The following is a 15593-nucleotide window of genomic DNA, read 5'->3' as shown; positions in this document are numbered from 1 at the left end:
GAGGAAACACAACTTCACATTTCAGCAAAGCTCAACAGAGCCGTGATACTTCCCGAAAGTCGCCGTATCCAGAGTGTATCTACTGCCCGCACGTATGATACCATGTATCTAATCCCACCACGTAAATGTGATTATAACTCGTTGCCCGCTCACAGCTCAGAAGACCTAGTAGAAGGTTCCAGACCATCGGACTGTGGACCATGGAGAACCACGACTAGCCAAGTGGGCAAACGACTAACGATCAGGATGACAGAAGCAGTGCTGTATTATCAGCCACAATCCTGAGGGGTCCCTTCCATAATATGTCTGGAGCCATCCCCCCGCTCACAAGACCTGAAGGCTCCAGATTCACAGGACACCCAATGCCCTGGAGACACATGTAGCAGAGGTATTGGCTGACCACTAGTGAGGTAGAAGGAAATCCCCCCAGACATCAGTGTGTGAGGGGAATCAACAGTGACCCGTGGTGCGGCCGCCCGTATGATCTGTGGAGGGCTCACCGGTCAATCTACCAGTTATCCATCTACTGATCAATGACCCCTTTCTCTGCGGCCCCCCGGCCCCTCCAGGACTCGTCATCCATGTAGACACTGGAGGGTTTATTTTCGGACGTTCTGCTCTCAATTGACAGTCAAAGTCTTTGAAAAGCAGAAACAAAAGGGAAGTTTCATGATGCCGGAGAGGGAATTAGGGGGAAAGCCCAGGAAGCGTCGTTACCCCCTACTTCTCAGGACATGGCACCCCCGCAGAGGAGCAGTGGGTCCACCGTGAGCACCATGCCCACCGCCCCCCACGATCACACACATTAGTGAAATCATCTGCTCTGAACTCCTGCTAACACAGGAAGTCATGGGTGTCTCACTTCAAGATAATACAGGGGGAGACAGGAGAGCGAGTAAGGTGCCCGAGCTAGGGGGGGGGGGTTGGAGAGAGAGCGAGGTGCCCGAGCTGGGGGGGGGGGTTGGAGAGCGAGCGAGGTGCCCAAGCTAGGGGGGGGGGGGCGTTGGAGAGCAAGCGAGGTGCCCAAGCTAGGGGGGGGGCGTTGGAGAGCAAGCGAGGTGCCCAAGCTAGGGGGGGGGGGCGTTGGAGAGCAAGCGAGGTGCCCGAGCTGGGGGGGGGGGGGGGGTGGAGAGCGAGTGAGGTGCCCGAGCTAGGGGGGGGAGCGAGGTGCCCGAGCTGGGGGGGGGGGGGGGGGTTGGAGAGGGTGCGAGGTGCCCGAGCTAGGGGGGGTGGAGAGGGAGCGAGGTGCCCGAGCTAGGGGGGGTGGAGAGGGAGCGAGGTGCCCGAGCTAGGGGGGGGAGGTTGGAGAGGGAGCGAGGTGCCCGAGCTAAGAGGGGGGGGGGGGGTGGAGAGGGAGCGAGGTGCCCGAGCTATGGTGGGGGTTGGAGGGGGAGCGAGGTGCCCGAGCTAGGGAGGGGTGGAGAGGGTGCAAGGTGCCCGAGCTAGGGGGGGGGTGGAGAGGGTGCAAGGTGCCCGAGCTAGGGGGGGGTGGAGAGGGTGCAAGGTGCCCGAGCTAGGGGGGGGTGGAGAGGGTGCAAGGTGCCCGAGCTAGGGGGGGTGGAGAGGGTGCAAGGTGCCCGAGCTAGGGGGGGGGGGTGGGGAGGGTGCAAGGTGCCCGAGCTAGGGGGGGGGGGGGTGGGGAGGGTGCAAGGTGCCCGAGCTAGGGGGGGGTGGGGAGGGTGCAAGGTGCCCGAGCTAGGGGGGGGTGGAGAGGGTGCAAGGTGCCCGAGCTAGGGGGGGGTGGGGAGGGTGCAAGGTGCCCGAGCTAGGGGGGGGTGGGGAGGGTGCAAGGTGCCCGAGCTAGGGGGGGGTGGGGAGGGTGCAAGGTGCCCGAGCTAGGGGGGGTGGGGAGGGTGCAAGGTGCCCGAGCTAGGGGGGGTGGGGAGGGTGCAAGGTGCCCAAGATAGGGGGGGGGGGGTGGAGAGGGTGCAAGGTGCCCGAGCTGGGGGGGGGGGGGAGTGGGGAGGGGGGAGAGGGTGCAAGATGCTTGAGCTGGGGGGGGGGTGGAGAGGGTGCAAGGTGCCCGAGCGAGGGGGAAGGGGGAGAGGGTGCAAGGTGCCCGAGCTAGGGGGGGTGGGGAGAGAGGCTGCAAGGTGCTCGGGTGGAGAGGCTGCAAGGTGCCAGAGCTATGGGGGGTGGATAGGGTGCAAGGTGCCCGAGCTGGGGGGGGGGGGGAGGGGGGAGAGGGTGCAAGATGCTTGAGCTGGGGGGGGGGGTGGAGAGGGTGCAAGGTGCCCGAGCGAGGGGGAAGGGGGAGAGGGTGCAAGGTGCCCGAGCTAGGGGGGGTGGGGAGAGGGTGCGAGGGTGCGAAGCACCCATGCTAGGGGGAAAGGGAAAGCACAAAATTATAGCTCCACAGACTACGGAACAATCAGAAGAGCAGACCATCACTGCTCCGCAGCGTCAGCAGGGGGCACTGCACCGGCCCTTGGATCCTGCCGCAGCAAATAGTTTTGTGTAAAGTGACGAACAGAAGGAAGATCGGGGTTTGCCAAGTGGCATGGATATCACACAACTGAAAGCAGCAGTGCAAAACCAAAAACCATGGCGGGAACTGGGCTGTAGGGTTGCTGACATCTGTGGAGTCACCATACTGGATGCCCCCGACCCGCCTTCAGGCTTCCCCTCTATATGGTGGTGGCGCACAGCACTGCCCGCTCCCCAGTAGCTCTCTCTCACCCTCCATACAAATGTTACCGGGCTCACAGACACCAGTTCATTGCCAAGACAACTAGTGGGGGCCCCGTGCCAATACCAGGAGCCCAAGCAAGGGGCCAACAGTACTGAGGGGATGCAGACGCGGGCCATCCGATGTGGGACCTGACCATGTTATAAAGCAGTCCGGCGTCCTCAGGACTCTCCGACTGAAGCAATCAGTGACATTATTTGTGGGGACTCTGCGGCTGCGATGCTGTCAGCTCGTTGCTGTTGGAAGGAAGTCTCTTCTCCGCACGTCACACCGGAAGTCCTGAGATCTCTTAGGCAAGAAAGGAGGTTTCACTTCACAAGACGATTGGAGTAAAAAGGGAACAACACTCTGCAGGACGTCAACCAGAAGGGGGCGCATGAAATGTTCCAATGAGCTGCACTGCGGGGGGCTACCCATATGAGTCAGTGAGCTATCAGACCAGAGCCCACCCATGGTGGGCAGTGCCATCAATACACTGGGCCTCATAGCCGGCATCAGTGCAGACCTTCCTCGGGGGCCGTCTTCTTCGAGGGTCAGCACCTCTTCTTCCACGATTTGCCCCGACAGGTCTCCACCAATAAAACAACTCGGCTTAACAAAAGGCAGACCCTCACCATTCCAGCACTGCGACGGTTAACAAAACAGCACCCAGAAGCTAGAAGTCACAGATTATTCGAAATCCATCACAAATGGAAGAGAGTGTGTATAATCTGTATATGGCCGCACCATCTGTAGCTAGACGTTACTGCAGGTGGTCAATATATCCGGCATACAGCTTGCAGGGTGGAGCTCACACACACAAGGAGCGCACACTGTCCGGGCTGCAGGGCGCAGCGCACACTGTCCGGGCTGCAGGGCGCAGCGCACACACACAAGGCTCAGGGTCCTGGCAGAAGCGCACATACACACACTGCGCACACTGTCCGGGCTGCAGGGCGGAGCGCACACTGTCCGGGCTGCAGGGCGCAGCGCACACTGTCCGGGCTGCAGGGCGCAGCGCACACTGTCCGGGCTGCAGGGCGCAGCGCACACTGTCCGGGCTGCAGGGCGCAGCGCACACTGTCCGGGCTGCAGGGCGCAGCGCACACTGTCCGGGCTGCAGGGCGCAGCGCACACTGTCCGGGCTGCAGGGCGCAGCGCACACTGTCCGGGCTGCAGGGCGCAGCGCACACTGTCCGGGCTGCAGGGCGCAGCGCACACTGTCCGGGCTGCAGGGCGCAGCGCACACTGTCCGGGCTGCAGGGCGCAGCGCACACTGTCCGGGCTGCAGGGCGCAGCGCACACTGTCCGGGCTGCAGGGCGGAGCGCACACTGTCCGGGCTGCAGGGCGGAGCGCACACTGTCCGGGCTGCAGGGCGGAGCGCACACTGTCCGGGCTGCAGGGCGGAGCGCACACTGTCCGGGCTGCAGGGCGGAGCGCACACTGTCCGGGCTGCAGGGCGGAGCGCACACTGTCCGGGCTGCAGGGCGGAGCGCACACTGTCCGGGCTGCAGGGCGGAGCGCACACACACACCGTTCAGGTTGCAGGGTGGAGCGCACACACACACCGTTCAGGTTGCAGGGCGGAGCGCACACACACACCGTTCAGGTTGCAGGGTGGAGCGCACACACACACCGTTCAGGTTGCAGGGTGGAGCGCACACACACACCGTTCAGGTTGCAGGGTGGAGCGCACACAGTCCAGGTTGCAGGGTGGAGCGCACACAGTCCAGGTTGCAGGGTGGAGCGCACACAGTCCAGGTTGCAGGGTGGAGCGCACACAGTCCAGGTTGCAGGGTGGAGCGCACACAGTCCAGGTTGCAGGGTGGAGCGCACACAGTCCAGGTTGCAGGGTGGAGCGCACACTGTCCAGGTTGCAGGGTGGAGCGCACACTGTCCAGGTTGCAGGGTGGAGCGCACACTGTCCAGGTTGCAGGGTGGAGCGCACACTGTCCAGGTTGCAGGGTGGAGCGCACACTGTCCAGGTTGCAGGGTGGAGCGCGCACACACACACAGTCCAGGTTGCAGGGTGGAGCGCACACACACACACACAGTCCAGGTCGCAGGGTGGAGCGCACACACACACAGTCCAGGTCGCAGGGTGGAGCGCACACACACACAGTCCAGGTCGCAGGGTGGAGCGCACACACACACAGTCCAGGTCGCAGGGTGGAGCGCACACAGTCCAGGTTGCAGGGTGGAGCGCACACACACACACAGTCCAGGTCGCAGGGTGGAGCACACACAGTTCAGGTCGCAGGGTGGAGCGCACACAGTCCAGGTCGCAGGGTGGAGCGCACACAGTCCAGATCGCAGGCTGGAGCGCACACAGTCCAGATCGCAGGGTGGAGCGCACACAGTCCAGGTTGCAGGGTGGTGCGCACACAGTCCAGGTTGCAGGGTGGTGCGCACACACACAGTCCAGGTTGCAGGGTGGAGCGCACACAGTCCAGATTGCAGGGTGGAGCGCACACACACACACAGTTCAGGTTGCAGGGTTGAGCGCACACAGTCCAGGTTGCAGGGTGGAGCGCACACAGTCCAGGTTGCAGGGTGGAGCGCACACAGTCCAGGTTGCAGGGTGGAGCGCACACAGTCCAGGTTGCAGGGTGGAGCGCACACAGTCCAGGTTGCAGGGTGGAGCGCACACAGTCCAGGTTGCAGGGTGGAGCGCACACAGTCCAGGTTGCAGGGTGGAGCGCACACAGTCCAGGTTGCAGGGTGGAGCGCACACAGTCCAGGTTGCAGGGTGGAGCGCACACAGTCCAGGTTGCAGGGTGGAGCGCACACAGTCCAGGTTGCAGGGTGGAGCGCACACAGTCCAGGTTGCAGGGTGGAGCGCACACAGTCCAGGTTGCAGGGTGGAGCGCACACAGTCCAGGTTGCAGGGTGGAGCGCACACACACACACAGTCCAGGTTGCAGGGTGGAGCGCGCACGCACACACAGTCCAGGTTGCAGGGTGGAGCGCGCACGCACACACACACACACACAGTACAGGTCGCAGGGTGGAGCGCACACAGTCCAGGTCGCAGGGTGGAGCGCACACACACACAGTTCAGGTTGCAGGGTGGAGCGCACACAGTCCAGGTTGCAGGGTGGAGCGCACACACACACACAGTCCAGGTCGCAGGGTGGAGCACACACAGTTCAGGTCGCAGGGTGGAGCGCACACAGTCCAGGTTGCAGGGTGGAGCGCACACAGTCCAGGTTGCAGGGTGGAGCGCGCACACACACACAGTCCAGGTTGCAGGGTGGAGCGCACACACACAGTCCAGGTTGCAGGGTGGAGCGCACACACACAGTCCAGGTTGCAGGGTGGAGCGCACACACACAGTCCAGGTTGCAGGGTGGAGCGCACACACACAGTCCAGGTCGCAGGGTGGAGCGCACACACACAGTTCAGGTCGCAGGGTGGAGCGCACACACACAGTCCAGGTCGCAGGGTGGAGCGCACACACACAGTCCAGGTCGCAGGGTGGAGCGCACACACACAGTCCAGGTCGCAGGGTGGAGCGCACACACACAGTCCAGGTCGCAGGGTGGAGCGCACACACACAGTCCAGGTCGCAGGGTGGAGCGCACACACACAGTCCAGGTCGCAGGGTGGAGCGCACACACACAGTCCAGGTCGCAGGGTGGAGCGCACACACACAGTCCAGGTCGCAGGGTGGAGCGCACACACACAGTCCAGGTCGCAGGGTGGAGCGCACACACACAGTCCACGTTGCAGGGTGGAGCGCACACACACAGTCCACGTTGCAGGGTGGAGCGCACACACACAGTCCACGTTGCAGGGTGGAGCGCACACACACAGTCCACGTTGCAGGGTGGAGCGCACACACACAGTCCACGTTGCAGGGTGGAGCGCACACACACAGTCCACGTTGCAGGGTGGAGCGCACACACACAGTCCACGTTGCAGGGTGGAGCGCACACACACAGTCCACGTTGCAGGGTGGAGCGCACACACACAGTCCACGTTGCAGGGTGGAGCGCACACACACAGTTCAGGTTGCAGGGTGGAGCGCACACACACAGTTCAGGTTGCAGGGTGGAGCGCACACACACAGTCCAGGTTGCAGGGTGGAGCGCACACACACAGTCCAGGTTGCAGGGTGGAGCGCACAAACACAATCCAGGTTGCAGGGTGGAGCGCACACACACAGTCCAGGTTGCAGGGTGGAGCGCACACACACAGTTCAGGTCGCAGGGTGGAGCGCACACACACAGTCCAGGTTGCAGGGTGGAGCGCACACACACACAGTCCAGGTCGCAGGGTGGAGCACACACAGTTCAGGTGGCAGGGTGGAGCGCACACAGTTCAGGTCGCAGGGTGGAGCGCACACAGTTCAGGTCGCAGGGTGGAGCGCACACAGTCCAGGTCGCAGGGTGGAGCGCACACAGTCCAGGTTGCAGGGTGGAGCGCACACACACACACAGTCCAGGTTGCAGGGTGGAGCGCACACAGTCCAGGTTGCAGGGTGGAGCGCACACACACACACAGTTCAGGTTGCAGGGTGGAGCGCACACAGTCCAGGTTGCAGGGTGGAGCGCACACAGTCCAGGTTGCAGGGTGGAGCGCACACACACACACACAGTCCAGGTTGCAGGGTGGAGCGCACACAGTCCAGGTTGCAGGGTGGAGCGCACACAGTCCAGGTTGCAGGGTGGAGCGCACACACAGTCCAGGTTGCAGGGTGGAGCGCGCACGCGCACACACACACACACACACACACACACACACACAGTCCAGGTCGCAGGGTGGAGCGCACACAGTCCAGGTCGCAGGGTGCAGCGCACACAGTCCAGGTCGCAGGGTGGAGCGCACACAGTCCAGGTCGCAGGGTGGAGCGCACACAGTCCAGGTCGCAGGGTGGAGCGCACACAGTCCAGGTCGCAGGGTGGAGCGCACACAGTCCAGGTCGCAGGGTGGAGCGCACACAGTCCAGGTTGCAGGGTGGAGCGCACACAGTCCAGGTTGCAGGGTGGAGCGCACACAGTCCAGGTTGCAGGGTGGAGCGCACACAGTCCAGGTTGCAGGGTGGAGCGCACACACACACACACAGTCCAGGTTGCAGGGTGGAGCGCACACAGTTCAGGTTGCAGGGTGGAGCGCGCACACACACAGTTCAGGTTGCAGGGTGGAGCGCACACACACACAGTTCAGGTTGCAGGGTGGAGCGCACACAGTCCAGGTTGCAGGGTGGAGCGCACACACACACAGTCCAGGTTGCAGGGTGGAGCGCACACAGTCCGGGTTGCAGGGTGGAGCGCACACAGTCTGGGTTGCAGGGTGGAGCGCACACACAGTCCAGGTTGCAGGGTGGAGCGCGCACGCACACACACACACACACACACACACACACACACACACACACACAGTCCAGGTCGCAGGGTGGAGCGCACACAGTCCAGGTTGCAGGGTGGAGCGCACACAGTCCAGGTTGCAGGGTGGAGCGCACACAGTCCAGGTTGCAGGGTGGAGCGCACACAGTCCAGGTTGCAGGGTGGAGCGCACACACACACACAGTCCAGGTTGCAGGGTGGAGCGCACACAGTTCAGGTTGCAGGGTGGAGTGCACACACACACACACCGTCCAGGTTGCAGGGTGGAGCGCACACACACACACACCGTTCAGGTCGCAGGGTGGAGCGCACACACAGTTCAGGTTGCAGGGTGGAGCGCGCACAGTCCAGGTTGCAGGGTGGAGCGCGCACAGTCCAGGTTGCAGGGTGGAGCGCGCACAGTCCAGGTTGCAGGGTGGAGCGCGCACAGTCCAGGTTGCAGGGTGGAGCGCGCACAGTCCAGGTTGCAGGGTGGAGCGCGCACAGTCCAGGTTGCAGGGTGGAGCGCGCACACAGTCCAGGTTGCAGGGTGGAGCGCGCACACAGTCCAGGTTGCAGGGTGGAGCGCGCACACAGTCCAGGTTGCAGGGTGGAGCACACACACACACAGTCCAGGTTGCAGGGTGGAGCGCACACACAGTTCAGGTTGCAGGGTGGAGCGCACACACACACAGTCCAGGTCGCAGGGTGGAGCGCGCACAGTCCAGGTCGCAGGGTGGAGCGCGCACAGTCCAGGTTGCAGGGTGGAGCGCGCACAGTCCAGGTTGCAGGGTGGAGCGCGCACAGTCCAGGTTGCAGGGTGGAGCGCGCACAGTCCAGGTTGCAGGGTGGAGCGCAAACAGTCCAGGTTGCAGGGTGGAGCGCAAACAGTTCAGGTTGCAGGGTGGAGCGCAAACAGTTCAGGTTGCAGGGTGGAGCGCAAACAGTTCAGGTTGCAGGGTGGAGCGCACACACACACAGTCCAGGTTGCAGGGTGGAGCGCACACACACACAGTCCAGGTTGCAGGGTGGAGCGCACACACACACAGTCCAGGTTGCAGGGTGGAGCGCACACACACACAGTCCAGGTTGCAGGGTGGAGCGCACACACACACAGTCCAGGTTGCAGGGTGGAGCGCACACACACACAGTCCAGGTTGCAGGGTGGAGCGCACACAGTCCAGGTTGCAGGGTGGAGCGCACACAGTCCAGGTTGCAGGGTGGAGCGCACACAGTTCAGGTTGCAGGGTGGAGCGCACACACACAGTCCAGGTTGCAGGGTGGAGCGCACACACACAGTCCAGGTTGCAGGGTGGAGCGCACGCACACAGTCCAGGTCGCAGGGTGGAGCGCACGCACACAGTCCAGGTCGCAGGGTGGAGCGCACGCACACAGTCCAGGTCGCAGGGTGGAGCGCATGCACACAGTCCAGGTCGCAGGGTGGAGCGCACGCACACAGTCCAGGTCGCAGGGTGGAGCGCACGCACACAGTCCAGGTCGCAGGGTGGAGCGCACGCACACAGTCCAGGTCGCAGGGTGGAGCGCACGCACACAGTCCAGGTCGCAGGGTGGAGCGCACGCACACAGTCCAGGTCGCAGGGTGGAGCGCACGCACACAGTCCAGGTCGCAGGGTGGAGCGCACGCACACAGTCCAGGTCGCAGGGTGGAGCGCACGCACACAGTCCAGGTCGCAGGGTGGAGCGCACGCACACAGTCCAGGTCGCAGGGTGGAGCGCACGCACACAGTCCAGGTCGCAGGGTGGAGCGCACGCACACAGTCCAGGTCGCAGGGTGGAGCGCACGCACACAGTCCAGGTCGCAGGGTGGAGCGCACGCACACAGTCCAGGTCGCAGGGTGGAGCGCACGCACACAGTCCAGGTCGCAGGGTGGAGCGCACGCACACAGTTCAGGTCGCAGGGTGGAGCGCACGCACACAGTTCAGGTCGCAGCCTGGAGCGCACACACACAGTCCAGGTTGCAGGGTGGAGCGCGCACAGTCCAGGTGGCAGGGTGGAGCGCACACACACAGTCCAGGTGGCAGGGTGGAGCGCACACACACAGTCCAGGTGGCAGGGTGGAGCGCACACACACAGTCCAGGTGGCAGGGTGGAGCGCACACACACAGTCCAGGTGGCAGGGTGGAGCGCACACACACAGTCCAGGTGGCAGGGTGGAGCGCACACACACAGTCCAGGTGGCAGGGTGGAGCGCACACACACAGTCCAGGTCGCAGGGTGGAGCGCACACACACAGTCCAGGTCGCAGGGTGGAGCGCACACACACAGTCCAGGTCGCAGGGTGGAGCGCACACACACAGTCCAGGTCGCAGGGTGGAGCGCACACACACAGTCCAGGTCGCAGGGTGGAGCGCGCACAGTCCAGGTTGCAGGGTGGAGCGCACACAGTCCAGGTCGCAGGGTGGAGCGCACACACACAGTCCAGGTCGCAGGGTGGAGCGCACACAGTCCTGGTCGCAGGGTGGAGCGCACACAGTCCTGGTCGCAGGGTGGAGCGCACACAGTCCTGGTCGCAGGGTGGAGCGCACACAGTCCTGGTCGCAGGGTGGAGCGCACACAGTCCTGGTCGCAGGGTGGAGCGCACACAGTCCAGGTCGCAGGGTGGAGCGCACACAGTCCAGGTCGCAGGGTGGAGCGCACACACACAGTCCAGGTCGCAGGGTGGAGCGCACACACAGTCCAGGTCGCAGGGTGGAGCGCACACAGTCCAGGTCGCAGGGTGGAGCGCACACAGTCCAGGTCGCAGGGTGGAGCGCACACAGTCCAGGTCGCAGGGTGGAGCGCACACAGTCCAGGTCGCAGGGTGGAGCGCACACACACAGTCCAGGTCGCAGGGTGGAGCGCACACACACAGTCCAGGTCGCAGGGTGGAGCGCACACAGTCCAGGTCGCAGGGTGGAGCGCACACAGTCCAGGTCGCAGGGTGGAGCGCACACAGTCCAGGTCGCAGGGTGGAGCGCACACAGTCCAGGTCGCAGGGTGGAGCGCACACAGTCCAGGTCGCAGGGTGGAGCGCACACAGTCCAGGTCGCAGGGTGGAGCGCACACAGTCCAGGTCGCAGGGTGGAGCGCACACAGTCCAGGTCGCAGGGTGGAGCGCACACAGTCCAGGTCGCAGGGTGGAGCGCACACAGTCCAGGTCGCAGGGTGGAGCGCACACAGTCCAGGTCGCAGGGTGGAGCGCACACAGTCCAGGTCGCAGGGTGGAGCGCACACAGTCCAGGTCGCAGGGTGGAGCGCACACAGTCCAGGTTGCAGGGTGGAGCGCACACACAGTCCAGGTCGCAGGGTGGAGCGCGCACACACACAGTCCAGGTTGCAGGGTGGAGCGCGCACACACACAGTCCAGGTTGCAGGGTGGAGCGCGCACACACACAGTCCAGGTTGCAGGGTGGAGCGCGCACACACACAGTCCAGGTTGCAGGGTGGAGCGCACACAGTCCAGGTTGCAGGGTGGAGCGCACACACAGTCCAGGTCGCAGGGTGGAGCGCACACACACAGTCCAGGTCGCAGGGTGGAGCGCACACAGTCCAGGTCGCAGGGTGGAGCGCACACAGTCCAGGTCGCAGGGTGGAGCGCACACAGTCCAGGTCGCAGGGTGGAGCGCACACACACAGTCCAGGTCGCAGGGTGGAGCGCACACACACAGTCCAGGTCGCAGGGTGGAGCGCGCACAGTCCAGGTCGCAGGGTGGAGCGCACACAGTCCAGGTCGCAGGGTGGAGCGCACACAGTCCAGGTCGCAGGGTGGAGCGCACACAGTCCAGGTCGCAGGGTGGAGCGCACACAGTCCAGGTCGCAGGGTGGAGCGCACACAGTCCAGGTCGCAGGGTGGAGCGCACACACACAGTCCAGGTCGCAGGGTGGAGCGCACACAGTCCAGGTTGCAGGGTGGAGCGCACACACACAGTCCAGGTCGCAGGGTGGAGCGCACACAGTCCAGGTCGCAGGGTGGAGCGCACACAGTCCAGGTCGCAGGGTGGAGCGCACACAGTCCAGGTCGCAGGGTGGAGCGCACACAGTCCAGGTCGCAGGGTGGAGCACACACAGTCCAGGTCGCAGGGTGGAGCACACACAGTCCAGGTCGCAGGGTGGAGCGCACACACACAGTCCAGGTCGCAGGGTGGAGCACACACAGTCCAGGTCGCAGGGTGGAGCGCACACAGTCCAGGTCGCAGGGTGGAGCGCACACACACAGTCCAGGTTGCAGGGTGGAGCGCACACAGTCCAGGTTGCAGGGTGGAGCGCACACAGTCCAGGTCGCAGGGTGGAGCGCACACACACAGTCCAGGTCGCAGGGTGGAGCGCGCACAGTCCAGGTCGCAGGGTGGAGCGCGCACAGTCCAGGTCGCAGGGTGGAGCGCACACACACAGTCCAGGTCGCAGGGTGGAGCGCACACACACAGTCAGGGTCGCAGGGTGGAGCGCACACACACAGTCAGGGTCGCAGGGTGGAGCGCACACACACAGTCCAGGTCGCAGGGTGGAGCGCACACAGTCCAGGTTGCAGGGTGGAGCGCACACAGTCCAGGTCGCAGGGTGGAGCGCACACACACAGTCCAGGTCGCAGGGTGGAGCGCACACAGTCCAGGTTGCAGGGTGGAGCGCACACAGTCCAGGTTGCAGGGTGGAGCGCACACAGTCCAGGTCGCAGGGTGGAGCGCGCACAGTCCAGGTCGCAGGGTGGAGCGCACACACAGTCCAGGTCGCAGGGTGGAGCGCACACACACAGTCCAGGTCGCAGGGTGGAGCGCACACACACAGTCCAGGTCGCAGGGTGGAGCGCACACACACACAGTCCAGGTCGCAGGGTGGAGCGCACACAGTACAGGTCGCAGGGTGGAGCACACACACACACAGTCCAGGTCGCAGGGTGGAGCGCACACACACAGTCCAGGTTGCAGGGTGGAGCGCACACACACACACAGTCCAGGTCGCAGGGTGGAGCGCACACAGTCCAGGTCGCAGGGTGGAGCGCACACAGTCCAGGTCGCAGGGTGGAGCGCACACAGTCCAGGTCGCAGGGTGGAGCGCACACAGTCCAGGTTGCAGGGTGGAGCGCACACAGTCCAGGTCGCAGGGTGGAGCGCACACAGTCCAGGTCGCAGGGTGGAGCGCACACAGTCCAGGTCGCAGGGTGGAGCGCACACAGTCCAGGTCGCAGGGTGGAGCGCACACAGTCCAGGTCGCAGGGTGGAGCGCACACAGTCCAGGTCGCAGGGTGGAGCGCACACAGTCCAGGTCGCAGGGTGGAGCGCACACACACAGTCCAGGTCGCAGGGTGGAGCGCACACACACAGTCCAGGTCGCAGGGTGGAGCGCACACACACAGTCCAGGTCGCAGGGTGGAGCGCACACAGTCCAGGTCGCAGGGTGGAGCGCACACACACAGTCCAGGTTGCAGGGTGGAGCGCACACACACACAGTCCAGGTCGCAGGGTGGAGCGCACACACACAGTCCAGGTCGCAGGGTGGAGCGCACACAGTCCAGGTCGCAGGGTGGAGCGCACACACACAGTCCAGGTTGCAGGGTGGAGCGCACACACACACAGTCCAGGTTGCAGGGTGGAGCGCACACACACAGTCCAGGTTGCAGGGTGGAGCGCACACACACAGTCCAGGTTGCAGGGTGGAGCGCACACAGTCCAGGTTGCAGGGTGGAGCGCACACACACAGTCCAGGTTGCAGGGTGGAGCGCACACACACAGTCCAGGTCGCAGGGTGGAGCGCACACACACAGTCCAGGTCGCAGGGTGGAGCGCGCACACACACACAGTCCAGGTCGCAGGGTGGAGCGCGCACACACACACAGTCCAGGTTGCAGGGTGGAGCGCACACACACAGTCCAGGTCGCAGGGTGGAGCGCACACACACAGTCCAGGTCGCAGGGTGGAGCGCACACACACAGTCCAGGTCGCAGGGTGGAGCGCACACAGTGCAGGTCGCAGGGTGGAGCGCACACAGTCCAGGTCGCAGGGTGGAGCGCACACAGTGCAGGTCGCAGGGTGGAGCACACACAGTCCAGGTCGCAGGGTGGAGCGCACACACACAGTCCAGGTCGCAGGGTGGAGCGCACACACACAGTCCAGGTCGCAGGGTGGAGCGCACACACACAGTCCAGGTCGCAGGGTGGAGCGCACACACACACAGTCCAGGTCGCAGGGTGGAGCGCACACACACAGTCCAGGTTGCAGGGTGGAGCGCACACAGTTCAGGTCGCAGGGTGGAGCGCACACAGTCCAGGTCGCAGGGTGGAGCGCACACACACAGTCCAGGTCGCAGGGTGGAGCGCACACACACAGTCCAGGTCGCAGGGTGGAGCGCACACACACAGTCCAGGTCGCAGGGTGGAGCGCACACACAGTCCAGGTCGCAGGGTGGAGCGCGCACACACACAGTCCAGGTCGCAGGGTGGAGCGCACACACACAGTCCAGGTCGCAGGGTGGAGCGCACACACACAGTCCAGGTCGCAGGGTGGAGCGCACACACAGTCCAGGTCGCAGGGTGGAGCGCGCACACACAGTCCAGGTCGCAGGGTGGAGCGCACACACACACAGTCCAGGTCGCAGGGTGGAGCGCACACACACAGTCCAGGTCGCAGGGTGGAGCGCACACACAGTCCAGGTCGCAGGGTGGAGCGCACACACACAGTCCAGGTCGCAGGGTGGAGCGCACACACAGTCCAGGTCGCAGGGTGGAGCGCACACACAGTCCAGGTCGCAGGGTGGAGCGCACACACACAGTCCAGGTCGCAGGGTGGAGCGCACACAGTCCAGGTCGCAGGGTGGAGCGCACACACAGTCCAGGTCGCAGGGTGGAGCGCACAAAGCTCCCGACAACACACAGCCTATGTGCCGCTACTCACCGACCGCAGGAAGCGCAGGGTCCCCACGTAGTCCTGCTCGGTGCTCAGGATCTCGTTGAGGACGCACAGCCGGAGCCGCAGCTGCCGCTCACCGTCCTTGTTGCTCCCGGCGCTGCTCGCCTGCTCCTCGGCTTCCATGTCCGGCGGTGTGCCGGCTCGGTGCTGCCGCTCTCCTGCTCCGGGCGTCCAGCCTGAGGCTCAAAGGAAGTTTGCAGCGATGTCGGTGTGGTGCTGAGGGAGCCCCCACTGATGCCCCCTGCTGGCAGCGTACAGGCACAATACAGGATGGGGGAGGGTGGAGGTGCTCAGCCTATTGTCGCCGCCGCCGCCGCTACATTGTATCTCTTTACTTCCTATCGGGGGGGCCGGCACAGCCTCCTTCACATGCACCCCTGCTCCCCAAACTCCATGTCGGGGTGCACGTCACATTCATCGTGCAATCACATCCGACGACTGTCGGCGATCTCTTCACCCCCCTCCAATGTGCTTGCACCATTAACCCCTTGTGCACGGACTAGGAACTCCGAAAGTAATATCATGAAGCTGATTTATAGATTATAGAGAAGTACTGTAAGAAATGCTGGAAAACCTGTGCCCCCTACTGCTGGATGACGGGAAATGCAGCCTCAGCCGGTCAGCTACACAAGTGGGCATTCAGCCTCAGCCGGTCAGTTACGTATCTGGATGGTCGGCCTAAAGGCCCATTGACACC

At 64.3% G+C, this 15593-nt stretch overlaps 1 protein-coding gene across 2 annotated transcripts in view; it reads right to left on the bottom strand.

The window, feature by feature from the left end:
- The window catches only part of PREX1 (phosphatidylinositol-3,4,5-trisphosphate dependent Rac exchange factor 1), a 129926-nt gene extending 114651 nt beyond the window's left edge, over nucleotides 1-15275 (bottom strand). The window contains exon 1 of one of the 2 annotated variants that reach the window (XM_066588046.1): nucleotides 14882-15275. In XM_066588046.1, coding sequence (XP_066444143.1) covers nucleotides 14882-15019 — 138 coding nt within the window. In that variant the 5' untranslated portion in view covers nucleotides 15020-15275. The remainder of the gene's footprint in view (nucleotides 1-14881) is intronic. The other variant, XM_066588048.1, reaches the window with a different exon arrangement.
- Between the last annotated feature and the right edge of the window lie 318 nt (nucleotides 15276-15593).

The sequence above is a fragment of the Eleutherodactylus coqui genome, chromosome 13 (assembly GCF_035609145.1).
Source record: "Eleutherodactylus coqui strain aEleCoq1 chromosome 13, aEleCoq1.hap1, whole genome shotgun sequence".
NCBI classification, from domain to species: domain Eukaryota; kingdom Metazoa; phylum Chordata; class Amphibia; order Anura; family Eleutherodactylidae; genus Eleutherodactylus; species Eleutherodactylus coqui.
The sequence above is the reverse complement of the archived record's forward strand: the minus strand, read 5'-3'. Positions and strand labels throughout refer to the sequence as shown.